We start from the raw sequence: 13704 nt of genomic DNA on the forward strand, positions 1-13704 counted from the left end.
AAGAGATAAGGTTTTCTTAAATAAGCGAAGAAATGTAAGAAAACAAGACTGGGAAACACAAGAAAAACTGAAGACATAAGAAGCATCTTGACGAAGGTGAAAGAGTAGAGTGTAAAAGATGACCTGAAGTATAACATCAAAAAAACCAAGATCTTAACAACTGGTCCTATTACTTCCTGCCAAACAAAGAAGAGGAAATGGAAGCAGTGTCAGATTTTACATCCTTGGGCTCAAAGATCACTGCAGATGGCTACTGGGGCCATGAAATTAAGATACTTTCTCCTTAGAAGGAAAGCTATGGCAAACCTGGACAGCAGAGACATCACCTTGCCAACAAAGGTGCAGCTAAAGCTATGGTTTTTCCAGTAGCAATGCATGGCTGTGAGAGGTAGACTATAAGGAAAGCTGAGCATCACAGCATCAACGCTTTTAAATTGTAGTGCTAGAGGAGACTTTTGAGAGTCCCTTGGATAGCAGAGAGATCAAATCAGTCAATACTTGAAGAAATTAATTCAAACTACTGGAAAGTAAAATATGGAAGTTGAAGCTTAAATACTTTGACTACATAATGAGAAGACAGGACTCATTGGAAAAGACCCTCATGCTGGGAAAGACTGAAGGCAAAAGGAAAAGGGAACGAACAGCAGAGAGTGAGATGGATAGTCATGAAAGCAACAAGCATGAGCTTGTACAGACTTTGGGAGAAAGTGGAAGACAGAAGGGAATGGTATGCTAAGGTCCATAGGGTCATGAAGAATTGGACACAACTGAACAACTATCTAATCATCTATTGAGCTGATAACAATTGGCATTCAGATAGTACTTTAAGATTTACAAAATAACTAAAAAACATAATCATATCTGATGACATCATAAAAGCCCTGTGAATATGTGCACTTGTACATACTGTTATCATCAAAAGGCTATATGATGTACCAGACAGAAAGCTGGGAATGGAGCTGGGAAGACATGGGTTAAAATCCTGCCTTTGACAATTACTAAGCTGTATGACCCATTGACAGACCACTTAACCTGAGTTCCTGACCACTCTCTTAGACAGTGAGTGACCTGAAGGGAGGGGCTGTTTTTAACTTGCCTTTCTCTGTATTCCCAATGCTTGGAAAATAGTAACTACTTAATAAATGTTAACTGACTCCCAGGACTATTGTATAGACCAAAAGAGAATGTAGGTAAAGAACTTAGCAAACCTTAAAGTTACTATTATTTTTATCATCATTTTACAGATAAAGAAATTAAGGCTTGGAAGAAAAAATTTATTGGTTTGTCCAAGGTCCTACAATAGTAAAGGGCAGAACAGGGAATGAAACCCAGGTGTTCTTACCCTAAATGCAATCCTCTTTCCATTACATCGAAGCTACCTTTTTAAAAAGCTTCCTCTTCCGCAGCTTACAATTAAAAGCCTTCATGTCCAGCTCCAAGAACAATAATCCTAACTTCATGTCCACATATATGCCATGGGCAAAGAATTGCAAGAATATAGTAGGCAGAAGTATGTAGCAAAGAGTCTGACACAGAATCAGGCTAAGGAAAACAGGCATCTGCAAGACAGAATATACCTACCAAAAACTAACAGGAGAGATTCCTGTTACTTATACTTAAGGGAAAGAGGGTCTCCTTCCATGCACAACTGCTGTTTTGTTTTTTTTCCAGAAAACTGTACTTCCCAACAGTAACTGAGAAGTAACCTTGTGAAAACAGAAGCTGAAAGCAATCTAGCTAACCTCCTGGTTCTGATGGTGTATGCCTCCCTCTAGTGGGGTGAAGCAGCAATGGGACTCATTACAGAAGATGCTGACATACCTGTAGGCCTGCAGTAAAAATATCTTGTAAACGTTTATGTAGACAGTTTGAAGACTATTCACCTGGTCAGGAAGAAAAGGAGCAAAAACGGGTAAGATTTATAGAAATTCATTCATCAATTCTCATGAAGTAGGATAAAAGGAGATTTTTGACAAAGGAAATTCTAATGCCTACAATCACACCGGGGACCCCTGAGCCTTGCCATCCACCCTCTGATGATCTCTTAGGACTCCTGGGTCTTCACATCTGCCCTGTGGCTGAAACTTCCTATATGTGTTGTTTTCCACCCAACCAGAGTGTACATTATTTGACAACAGGGACTGATCTTGATTCTGTTGCTATCCTCTGAGCTTCACAAAGTATTTAGCACACACCAAGTGCTTAATCAATGCCTTTTAATTCACTTGTTCATTCCACTGGGTACAGCCAGCTTTTTGTTGCCTGATTCACTTCCATAAATTATCCAGATTCCTTTTTGGGGGTGGGGAGGAAAAGAGGGAAGGAAGGAGAGAAGGAGGGAGGGGAAAAGGAAAGGAAGGAGGAAGAAACTGAGGTAAAACAATGAACAAAGAGAAATTATTAGTAAAGTAAAAAAGATTTAGGGGGAGCTTAAACCATCAGAAGGGAACAAAAAACTGAGTTAATAATATTCCATTGACTAAGTTCCATAATCCACCTTGAGTGGATTGACATCTTTTGTGGGAAGGATGACCTGTTCTCTCTTTCCTCAGGTTCCTCATCTATAACATGAAGGACTGGACTAGAGGTGTCAAACTTGCCTCCTGGTTGTCCATACAGCCCCAACCTGGTTAAAATGTAATTGTGAAATATTAAACAAAATAAATATAAATACAACACAACAACGATAACGTTAATTTGCAGTTCTGGAAGTCACAGTAGCTGACAGTGTCTGTTTCTGACTGAGTCTAATGTCACTGGACAAGCTGATTTTGAAAGTCACTTCTGGCTCAAGACCTATAATCCTTTTCCACACCATATGGCTTTTTTCCTGTTAGCACCGCCAATTGAGAGTGGGAAGGAATCAAATCCATTTTGCTTCTTGTCTGTAAAACCAGTAGAGAAAGATATGGTCATAATGGCTACAAGTGATGAAGAGTAGGGAAAGAGATAAAAACCCATGTCTACAGTGAGATTTGTTGATCATCTGTGGGTTTAAACTGAACTCTGTCATTAAGGACTGGCTTCTTAACTGGATAGAGATCTCTTCTAATTTAAAGGGTTTTTGTAACTACTTCTAGATATTCCTTCACACTCAGCAGTGAAAAAGAGTAGTATTATTACCTCTCTGCTGGCATGGAGGTGAACGAAGTCCTAAGTCACACAGTGAGTAAATAGCACAGCTGGAATTCATATAGCTAGATGACATACAAGACAGAGGGCCAGGTCTGGAGTCAGGAAGACCTAAGTTCAATGTGTGACCCTGGGCAAGTCACTTAACCCTATTTGCCTCAGCTTCCTCAAGTGTAAAATGAGTTGGAGAAGGAAATGGCAAACCACTCCAGTATCTTTGCCAAGAAAACCCCAAATGGGGGGTCCCGAAGAATCAGACATGACAAAAGAACTGAACAATAACAGAAATCACAACTAAGGACCTTAAATGTATACTTATTTGCTACAAACAATCCACTGAACCACAAACACTGGGCCATCCATAGCTCAAAACACAGGGTTCTGCATCAGTTCTCAAGCTTCTGAAGACTGAAACTGATTTCAAGAAAGACAAATGACCATCTGGTGGAAGTCATCATCTGGAAATGAAAGAGCTCACCTGTAAATCCAGAAATAAACCGTGACATTTCAACCTGAGCACCGCAATCAGTTTGTTCCGCATGTTCCTCCCCGCTTTGACGCTGTGATCAAAGGAAAGGCTGGCTCTAATAGACGTACGGGAGTAGCTGGGGGAGAAAAAAGAAGGCCCAGGTCAGGCTGTTCAGCTGTTGCCCCTGTTGGCCAGTCGTCATTCAGGGAAGTGACTTGCGTAGACAGGGCAAGCTGCTACCAGGCACAGTAGCCAGGGACCCTGGACGATACAAGAGGTGGCAAATTAAACCACTGCTACCACCTGCACTGCCAGCCCACTCAGACACCCACAGAGGCAGCCTTGGACCCTGGGGAATAGCTTGGTCTCCGGTCGTCATCCTGGGAGATGTAGCCTGGTGTTCTCAGCCACACCTACTGAAGACTCAGAAAAGAAAATTCTTGTTACCAAAATCTTTTGCTTTCTCAAACGGGTCAACATCAAAACCTGATGTGATTTTATCTGTGGAAACATCATGAAAGTATAAGTATTAACATCCACTTTGCTGTTGCACCCTAAGGCTCATGGGACCCTTCCATCTGTCCTGTAGGTAACATATTAACAATAATTGATGTGTGGTAGATGCTTAATATGGGTTTCATTGACTAATTGAGGGGAGAAACACTCAATCTGATTCTGCTTCTTTCTCTTGATATTGTTCTAAGGGCTTCCCACAGAGACAGAGATGAAGAGACACGTTCATTCCTGACTCTGCCAAACTTGAAAGCTTTATTTCCAATGACTTTCTGGAAATTTCCAATTTCCAAAGACTTGCTGACCATGTCAGACTTCCTCATCATGTCAAACACTGTAGAGAAAATCAAACTCACTCCCCTCCCCAAAGTGCATTGTCCTCCCAATTTCTTTTTTAACTAGCACTCTCCTAGCAATTCAGGCTTATAATCTTGGATTCATTTTTGTATCTGCTTTCTCCTTCCACCTCCCATATATCTAAATCAGTCACAAAGTCCTCTTGACTCTACTTTTACATTATCTCAATACATTTTCTTCTGCCCATCAGTAATCCTCACTCAAGCCCCCATGCCTACACTATTACAAAAAGTCTCCTAATTTGATTCTTTGCCTCTAATCTCAACCCTCCAGTTGATGCTATATTCCCATACTAAATTAAACTTCCTAGGACATCATTTTGATCAAGTCAGATAATCAACTCATTTCCCTACTCAAAAATTCTTACCTATCGGATAAGGGCCTATACTCCTTACGCTAGCCTCCAATGTCCTCAAAAGACCTGCCTCCAGTCTCACTTCCCAACATTCCCCTCAAAAAACTCAAGCCAAACTCATCTATTCATTGTTTCACAAGCAAACCTTTGCAACTAATTTTTTGTCCCTGCCTAACGCAATCCTTCACAGTTTACCTCAAATTCTGACTTTTTCACATTTTTATTATATCACTTTTAGTTTACATATATTCTTTTGAAAACTTGGTAAGTAATAAAAACAATTAAAAAAATTTTTTTTAAAAAAAGAAAACTTGGTTCATATCCTGTGAACACTTAACTATTAAGGAATGGCTCTCAGTATTATTCATTTTTGTCAATTCCCTATTTTGGATATGACTTTTTTTTAGTGAAATTGGATACACTCTGCTGTTTCTCTAATTCCATTCTCAGAAGCTTTATTTGTACAAAAGCATTTTAATTTTATGCAATCAGAACTGCCTGTTTTATCTTTTATCAACTCTGCTATCATAAGAAGTCTCTCACAGTTGTAGTTGGGGAAGATATCATAGTTCATTATCTTCTAATTGTTTTGTGATGTGATTGCTTCGTTATCAGGTGTTTTAACATTTGGAGCTTACTGTAACATATGGTATAAGGTGTTAGTATAAATTTTAGAGTTTTCCCCAACAGTTCTTGTGAAGAAGGGAACCTTTCTCCCAATAATTTATATTCTGGAGTTTGCTACACGGTAGGTTACTGCACTGTATTGCTTCTATTTTGGGAAATAAGTATATTCAATATATCAATATTTCTGGGTTTTAACCAATACAAGATAATTTTAACAATTAATGCTTTACAACTTGGTTTAAGAAATGGCAATACATAGTGCAGCCGCTAAGACTTACATGTAAATTTAGGGTCAGACACTTAGCAGCTATATGACCCCAGGCCACTTAACCTCCTATCTGTAAAATGGGAATAGTACAGTCATATGCAAAGGGATGCACAAATTTTAAAGGTGAAATATACGCCGCTAATTTTATTCTGTCTTATTTCTTCCTCTTTATTTCCTCCTTAAGATTTTTCTTAAAATCCCTTAAGATTTTAGGTCCTTTGTTCTTCTAAATGAATTGCTATTATTTTGTCTATCTAAAAGATATCCTTTCAATAACCTGACTGGCATTGCCCTAAATCTGTAAATTTAGTCACTTTTATTATATTAGTGTCCAACCATGAGAAGCGACTACCCCTACAGTTATTTGAGTCTCCTGTTAGTTCTATAAAAAGCATTTTATAACTATATTTATATAAATCTTGTGGGTAGTTGTCAGGTTTACTCCTAGGCCTTGTGCATTTTGCAGTCTACGTTGAAACAAGATATCTACAGGATAAATTGGAGATAATCAACAGAGGGAAGGTTTAAGTGTTAAGGTTAAGCTTCTCACAGATGATAATATTTTAATTGGGGTTTAAAGTCAAGGAAAGCCAAGAGGCAGAGATGAGGAGTGAGAGCATTCTCGGCATGAGGGACAGCCAATGAAAATGCCTGGAGTCTTAATCAATAACAATTATAAATATTATGAAAGCTTTTACAATTTAGCTTTGGAGGAAAATAATGGATGCAAACATTCCAATATATGTAAAATAGTCCAAGAACTTAAAACCAGGTTTTCAGACTATGAAAGTAAAATGGTGGTCAACATTTGTAAGAATTTCTTATTAGTAAGCTGGATTTATAAAACAACACCAGCCAGAATCATATCTTTTTTGGGAGAAGACAGAAGTGTAAAGAATTAACAAGATGTTATCCAATTAATCTCCACAATAGCCTAACAATGAGGAGGAAGTATTAAAAGTATTATAGTTGGTGTAAGAGGGAAACAGAAATACAATAAAGGTTTCATTTGACAGCATAGAAATGGAAACAAGATGTGAGTCTCTAACTTCTCATATTAAATAAAAGAGGAATTTTTAAAAATGGGAAAAGCTTGTGGAAAAGCTAGACAAACCTAATCAGTGTTACCAATGACTAAGCTTAAAGTAAAAGGTTAATAAATTGCACCTATGAGAAGAAAAATAATTCCACTGCCTGTGAATAAAACAAGTCCTCCTCTTTAGCAGGGTAGGTAAATGCTGAGAAACTCTGGCATCTCTAGTGTATAGAATACAAGCTCTCTATTGGACCACCTCCAACCTAAAGTGTTCAGACTCTTAGATAAATGCAGACAGTTGCAGTAGTAGCAATCATCCCTTCATAAGGGAAATGTGTGTTTTCTAAGGACATAGTCCATGAACTTGAAACAAAGTAGTAGGAACACTTACACTGAGGACACACAGCTGATTACTGGATATGAGAACAGTGGCCTTTTTCCCCTGCAGAGACCAGAAGTCACTGGCCTCTCATTCCCAAGAGAAAGGAGATATTCTTGAAGTTCAGTTCTTATGACACACTGCAATAGGGAGGTGGTGGAAAAAGTTTGCTAATTACCTTTCATACTAAGACAGGCACGTTAAAACGAAGTCCAGTCTTTTCCTTCTTCCCAGGTCTATGACCCTATGGCTAACTCTTCAACAACGATCCAGCCAGGTGAATGTACTTACTTGGAATAGTCACAAAACACGTTTAGGGTCCTTGTATCAAGTAATAAACCACACCACGGGAATAGGCAGTGGGCTGGCAACTGGGTAAAGTCAGAGTCACTTAGAATATCCTCTTCCACAGGAAAATTCACCACTGTCTTCTTAGGGTTTATTAAACAGCCATACTCAGGAATACCTTTTGCCAGAGTCCTAAATTTGAGGGGGGGAAATGGTTAACAAATTGTGGGAGGAAGGAAAACTTCCCTAATAGAGATTTTCGAAAGAGGTATTTTAGGTACTGGCTGTCAACCAAAACCTCTAAGAAGTAAAAAAGGAAATTAAGGGGTTTTTGAAAATTGATCTATAGAACAGATTCTACCAGAAGTCCTACAGAAGTCTGTGGAACATTCACGTTAAAGACATAGGACCTCCTCTCCAATCACCAGAAGCATCTCAGTCCAAAGACAGAAAAAAGACAAAATGAAAAAAATCTCTACATTTCCAACATTTGTCAAAGGGAATATTCAGGGGATAACTGCCAAAGATATCAAAGGCAAATAATCATATGAGGGTGTCCCTGAAAGCTTAAGTCCAGAATGGCTAAATAATCATCACAGGACCACTAATGGGAAAAAAAGTGTTACATACACACTACATAAAATGCCATTAGGAAATTACTTCAAGTGTTCTAAGTAAGCTTGGCAACTCTCCTAGATTTAATGACAATCTTCCAGGACTCCAGTTGCTTGCAGTCCCAGAAGTAAACAATTCTTAAGAATGCTGAGTTACCAGATACTTTCCCTTTGCTTCCTAGCATACTTTGAAAACAGGGAAACCACACCACAAGAGTAGAATCATGAACAAAACCAGAGGTTCTCAAAGTGTGTTGGTGGTCCCAAGGCCCCAGGGTATCTCCATGAACCCATCTAGGAGTCTTCGAGATCAAATTTTTTAATAATAATAAACTATTTTCATAATTCACATAAACTTTTTATAATATACATAATAAACCATTTCATATTAATATAGAATCTATGAATACACAATAATCTATGTTTGTGTTAATATACAATAAACTAGTTTCATATTAGTACACAAACTATTTTCAAATTAATACACATAACTATTTTCATGATAATACACATTTTCTAATCAGGAAAATATTAAAATATGCATATACATATATGCCATAGCTTCATTCATAAAAATAGTTCTTTGGGGAGCAGTTCTCAATAATTTTTAGAATACAAAAAGGTACTGAGACCAAAAAAGCTCAGAAATCTCTGGTCTAAGCCCAGACCCAAACAAGTATCTCCTCTATAACACACTCAAGTTATAGAGGACCCAGCCCTTGAGTAAAGATCTCCAGGGATGGGCATCTCACTACCTTCCATGGCAATTTAATGTTTTCTGAAAGCCCTAGTAATTTTTCCTTATATAAACATTAATGTTTCTTTCAACTTCCACCCCCTGCTCCTAGAATACATCCTTGGGGCCAAGAAAAACAAGCCTAATTCCTCTTATATATGACAGCTTTTCAAATACTTGAAAACACTTGAAAGACACTAGGCCCTGGGTCTCCTCTTTCTTCACCTCCATCCTAACTCTCCACTCTGTCTCCCAAACCAGGTCCCCTCTTCTCTGGACTAAAACTCCCTAATTCCTTCACCTAACCTTCCTATGGCACGATCCCAGACCATCCTGACCACTACTGGGGCTGCTTTGCAGATTTCTGGCATCTTTGTAAAAATGGAGCCTCTGGAACTGAATACAAGATGTCAAAGGAGGTCTTACTTGGGCAGAGCCCAGGAGGATGAGCATCCGCCTAATCTTGGATACTTTGCCGCTAAATGCAAACTAAGCCTGATTCCACCCCCCACCCCAAACTTCTGTTTAACCATTCCTTCTCTGCCTTCCTCAAAATCTAATAAAACCAGTTTTTTTAAAACCCAAGTATTTAATAATTTTAGCAAGTAACTGAATGATAAAGCCAAATACAGCCTACACATGGTCAGAGACCCAGTCTTATTTTAGACACCATACCTTAGGAAGACTTTGGCTTGTGTTAAGTGAGGAGTCACAAGCAGGAAGTCATCAATCAGTCGGATCAACAATCTGGAGCAAAAGGATGAGCAAGAGCTGTAATGGTACTCTTTGGTTTCAGCCTCAAAGCGAGATGTGTCAGAAAATGTTAGAATAACTGGACTCAAATGGTTAATAAGGAAAAGAATTAATATAGTCTCCTAGTGGGATTAGAAGTAATACAAACACTAAATTTCTAAGGAATACATACACTCTCATATATTTCAATTTAAGCCTCAGTTGTTATGACTTGGAAACAGGTTGTGTGTGCATACCTGCATGCGTGTGTGCGTGTGCATGTGTGTGTGTGTGTGTGTGTGTGTGTGTGTGTGTGTGTGTGTGTGTGTGTAAAACAATGTCTGCCGATGACAAGCAGCATTTTCAAATAGTGCCAATTCTCAATTCTAGATCAGAATAAAGCTGAGTTTCTGGAACCCTTTTAAAATCTCTTTTTGTAAACACAGTAGGAGCTTCAATCAGAATGCTACTGTGTGTGGGGCTCAGAGTCCCACAGATTTGAGGGGCAGCTACATGGTGTACTAGATAAAGAGTGCTAAGCCTAGAGTCAGGAAGACCTGAGTTCAAATTCGTCCTCAGACACTTACTAGCTGTGTGACCCTGGGCAAGTCACTCAACCCTGTTTGCCTCAGTTTCCTCATCTATAAAATAAGATGGAGAAGGAAATGGCAAACTTCTCTACTGTCTTTGCCAAGAAAACCTCAAAATGGGGTCACAAAGAATTAGACATGACTGAAAGAACTGAACAAGAGGAGTGGCAAGCACAGACCTGAAGCTAGAAGGGACCAGAGATAATCCAGTTCAACCCATTACTTTCCTGAAGGAAATGAAGGAGGCCCAGTTTGTGATCTGTCACAAAGGTATTTAGCAATAGTGACAAGATTTGAACACAGATCTTCTGACTAAATCCAGTAGTGATTTTTCTACCAAATTCCTCACTTAGTCCCTTTTCAATAGAGAGAGTAATATGAGTTAAATGTTCATTTGTTTCAGGCAAGTCTATTCCAATCTGTGCTTTGACACTTGGTTAAGAAATAAACTTAATAAAAAACAAAGTCTCACAGCAAAGTTAATCAAAGGCAAGTTTTATCCAAGATTTGAGCCAGTCATTCAATAAAAATTCCAATTCCACTCCCTGAGAATTTGGAGAGTTTCGGGAAAAGTGAGCTGAATTTTGCTGCTGCACTATCTCAAAACAAAAAGGTATTAAGCAAATGACCTTAAGATTCTAATTAAGGTTTATTAAACTTGTCTCAAAACACATGAAAATCAACTAGCTAACCATAAAATACTCATCTATTCATGACAGCAAGTTCCATATAAATTGCTCAGAGTCAACATCTTGCTAACCCAGAGCAAGTTATTCTATCTACTTGAAAGTTATAAAAGAAAGTAATAAAACTACTTCAAATATTCAAATTTTTTCCAGCTGACTGGATATTTCTCCAATTAGTTCAAAGCAATAAGGTCTTATTGACCTAGGTATCCCTAAATAAGATGAATAGGAATACCACTGTGAATTTAATTTATTTTCCCATCTTATCAGACTGCCATTTCACTAACTTCCTCACCATTTGTTTGCTCTAAAATTTTACTTGAACAGCATACTTAAATGTTTAGGGGATTTTTCATATTACAATGCATATTCACTGTTGAGTTTTCTTGTCTAAAGGATAACGGATAAGTACTGACTAGCTTTGGGATTTCTTTAGTGTAAGGGATTTCCAGATGAGGAAACCCCCTTACCAACCAATGGGCAAGTCCTTGGCTGCCCAAAGAACAAAGAAAGGGCTGGCCCCAAGTCATAGATCTAGTGTGCTACCAGAGGCAGGACCTGAACCCAGATCTTTTCAGGGTCAGTTCTCCAACCACTATACCATGCTCTCTCTCTCATCAGAGCACTCATACAATCCACAGAAGGAAACCTACAGAATAAGCTGAAGATTTACATTTCAAACATTTGATTGAGGCACACAGTAGGTCCTCTATTAACACTAGCTATTATTATTCATTATATTATTGACTCATTATTTCATATGATGATATTCATAATTATTGATGTTATTTGTATATTCATCATTATTCATTCTACCATTGATTCACATAAGAAAAACCTACTTATGTTTAATATACTTGATTGAGGGAGCTAGGTGGCTGGCTCCACAGAACTGGCTCCAGAATCAGGAAGACCTGAGTTCAAATCCAGCCTCAAATACTTCTAAGCTGTACGACCTTTGGCAAAACACTTAACTTTTATTTTCCTCAATGATAACATGAGGATAATAACAATATGACTTTCCTCCCAGGGTTGTTGTGAGGATCAAATGAGATATTATTTGTACATTTAAATGAGATGATTGTAAAGCACTTAGCACAGTGCCTGGCACATAAGAGCTCTGCTATAAATGATAGCTATCATCACCATCATCATTATTATTGATTCACATAAGAAGAAAAGCTTCTGAATATGCTGATTATATCTAATACATTTGATTGAGGGAGGGAGGGGGCTCTGGAGAGAACTGGGCCTGGAGTCTGGAAGATCTGAATTCAAATCCAGTCTCAGACACTTCATACCTGTGTAATCTCCTGCAGGTCACTTAGGCTCTGTCCACCTCAGTTTTCTCCACCATAACATTAGGACAGTAGCACTTCCCTCCCAGGACTGTGGTGAGGTTCAAATAAGATAATAACTGTAAAGTATAGGGCCTGGCACATAATGAGCACTATGAAATGTTAGACATCATTCTAATTATAAATTATTATTATTAACTGTGTGACACTGGACAAATCACTTAACCTCAGTTTCCTTGTCTGTAAATTGAAGATAATAACAGCACCTACCTTCCTGAGACACTGTGAGGAACAAGTAAAACACTTTGTATGGTGAGGAACAAATAAATAAACACTTTGTATAGTGAGGAACAAATAAATAAAACATTATTTGTGTGGTGAAGAACCAATAGATAAAACATTATTTCTATAGTGAGGAACAAACCAAAACATCTGTATAGTGAAGAACAAAGACATAAAACACTATTTGTTTGAGGAACAAAAAAACATTATTTGCATGGTAAGGAACAAATAAATAAAACACTTTGTACGATGAGGAACAAATAAACGCACTAAGCCCTCACCACCTCTGCACACAGTAGGACCACCGCACACAGTAGGCTTGCTGCACAGAGTATCCCCCCTTCCCCCCCACAGTAGCCCTCCCCCCCACACGGTAGGTCTGCTGCACACAGTAACCCCCCCTTCCCCCCCATAGTAGGCCCACCACACACCGCAGGCCCGCCGCACACAGTAGCCCCCCCCCCCCCCCATACACGGCAGGCCCGCCGCAGTAGCCACACACACACACACACACACACACACACACGGCAGGCCCGCCGCACGCAGTAGCCCCCCCCACACGGTAGGCCTGCTGCACGCAGTAGCCACACACACACACACACACACACACACACACACACACACGGCAGGCCCGCCGCACGCAGTAGCCCCCCCCCCCCCACACACACAGCAGGCCCGCCGCACGCAGTAGCCCCCCCCACACGGTAGGCCCGCTGCACGCAGTAGCCACACACACACACACACACACACACACGGCAGGCCCGCCGCACGCAGTAGCCCCCCCCACACGGTAGGCCTGCTGCACGCAGTAGCCACACACACACACACACACACACACACACACACACACACGGCAGGCCCGCCGCACGCAGTAGCCCCCCCCACACGGTAGGCCTGCTGCACGCAGTAGCCACACACACACACACACACACACACACACACACACACGGCAGGCCCGCCGCACGCAGTAGCCCCCCCCACACGGTAGGCCTGCTGCACGCAGTAGCCACACACACACACACACACACACACACGGCAGGCCCGCCGCACGCAGTAGCCCCCCCCACACGGTAGGCCTGCTGCACGCAGTAGCCACACACACACACACACACACACACACACACACACGGCAGGCCCGCCGCACGCAGTAGCCCCCCCCACACGGTAGGCCTGCTGCACGCAGTAGCCACACACACACACACACACACACACACACACACACGGCAGGCCCGCCGCACGCAGTAGCCCCCCCCACACGGTAGGCCTGCTGCACGCAGTAGCCACACACACACACACACACACACACACACGGCAGGCCCGCCGCACGCAGTAGCCCCCCCCA

The 13704-nt window shown here is 40.4% G+C and overlaps 1 protein-coding gene across 8 annotated transcripts in view; it reads right to left on the reverse strand.

Moving 5' to 3' along the window:
* The window catches only part of TERT (telomerase reverse transcriptase), a 53343-nt gene that overhangs the window by 10083 nt on the left and 29556 nt on the right, over positions 1–13704 (reverse strand). For 3 of the 8 annotated variants that reach the window (XM_072605357.1, XM_072605356.1, XM_072605360.1), the window contains 4 exons: positions 9450–9521; positions 7428–7616; positions 3611–3737; positions 1822–1883 (listed from right to left, as the gene is read on the reverse strand). In XM_072605357.1, the coding sequence (XP_072461458.1) occupies positions 1822–1883; positions 3611–3737; positions 7428–7616; positions 9450–9521 (450 nt within the window). Of the gene's footprint in view, positions 1–1821; positions 2627–3610; positions 3738–7427; positions 7617–9449; positions 9522–13704 lie in introns of those variants that run through there. The other 5 variants (XR_011966235.1, XR_011966234.1, XR_011966233.1 and 2 more) reach the window with 5 other exon arrangements.

This window comes from Notamacropus eugenii, chromosome 4, assembly GCF_028372415.1.
Source record: "Notamacropus eugenii isolate mMacEug1 chromosome 4, mMacEug1.pri_v2, whole genome shotgun sequence".
Taxonomy (NCBI): Eukaryota; Metazoa; Chordata; class Mammalia; order Diprotodontia; family Macropodidae; genus Notamacropus; species Notamacropus eugenii.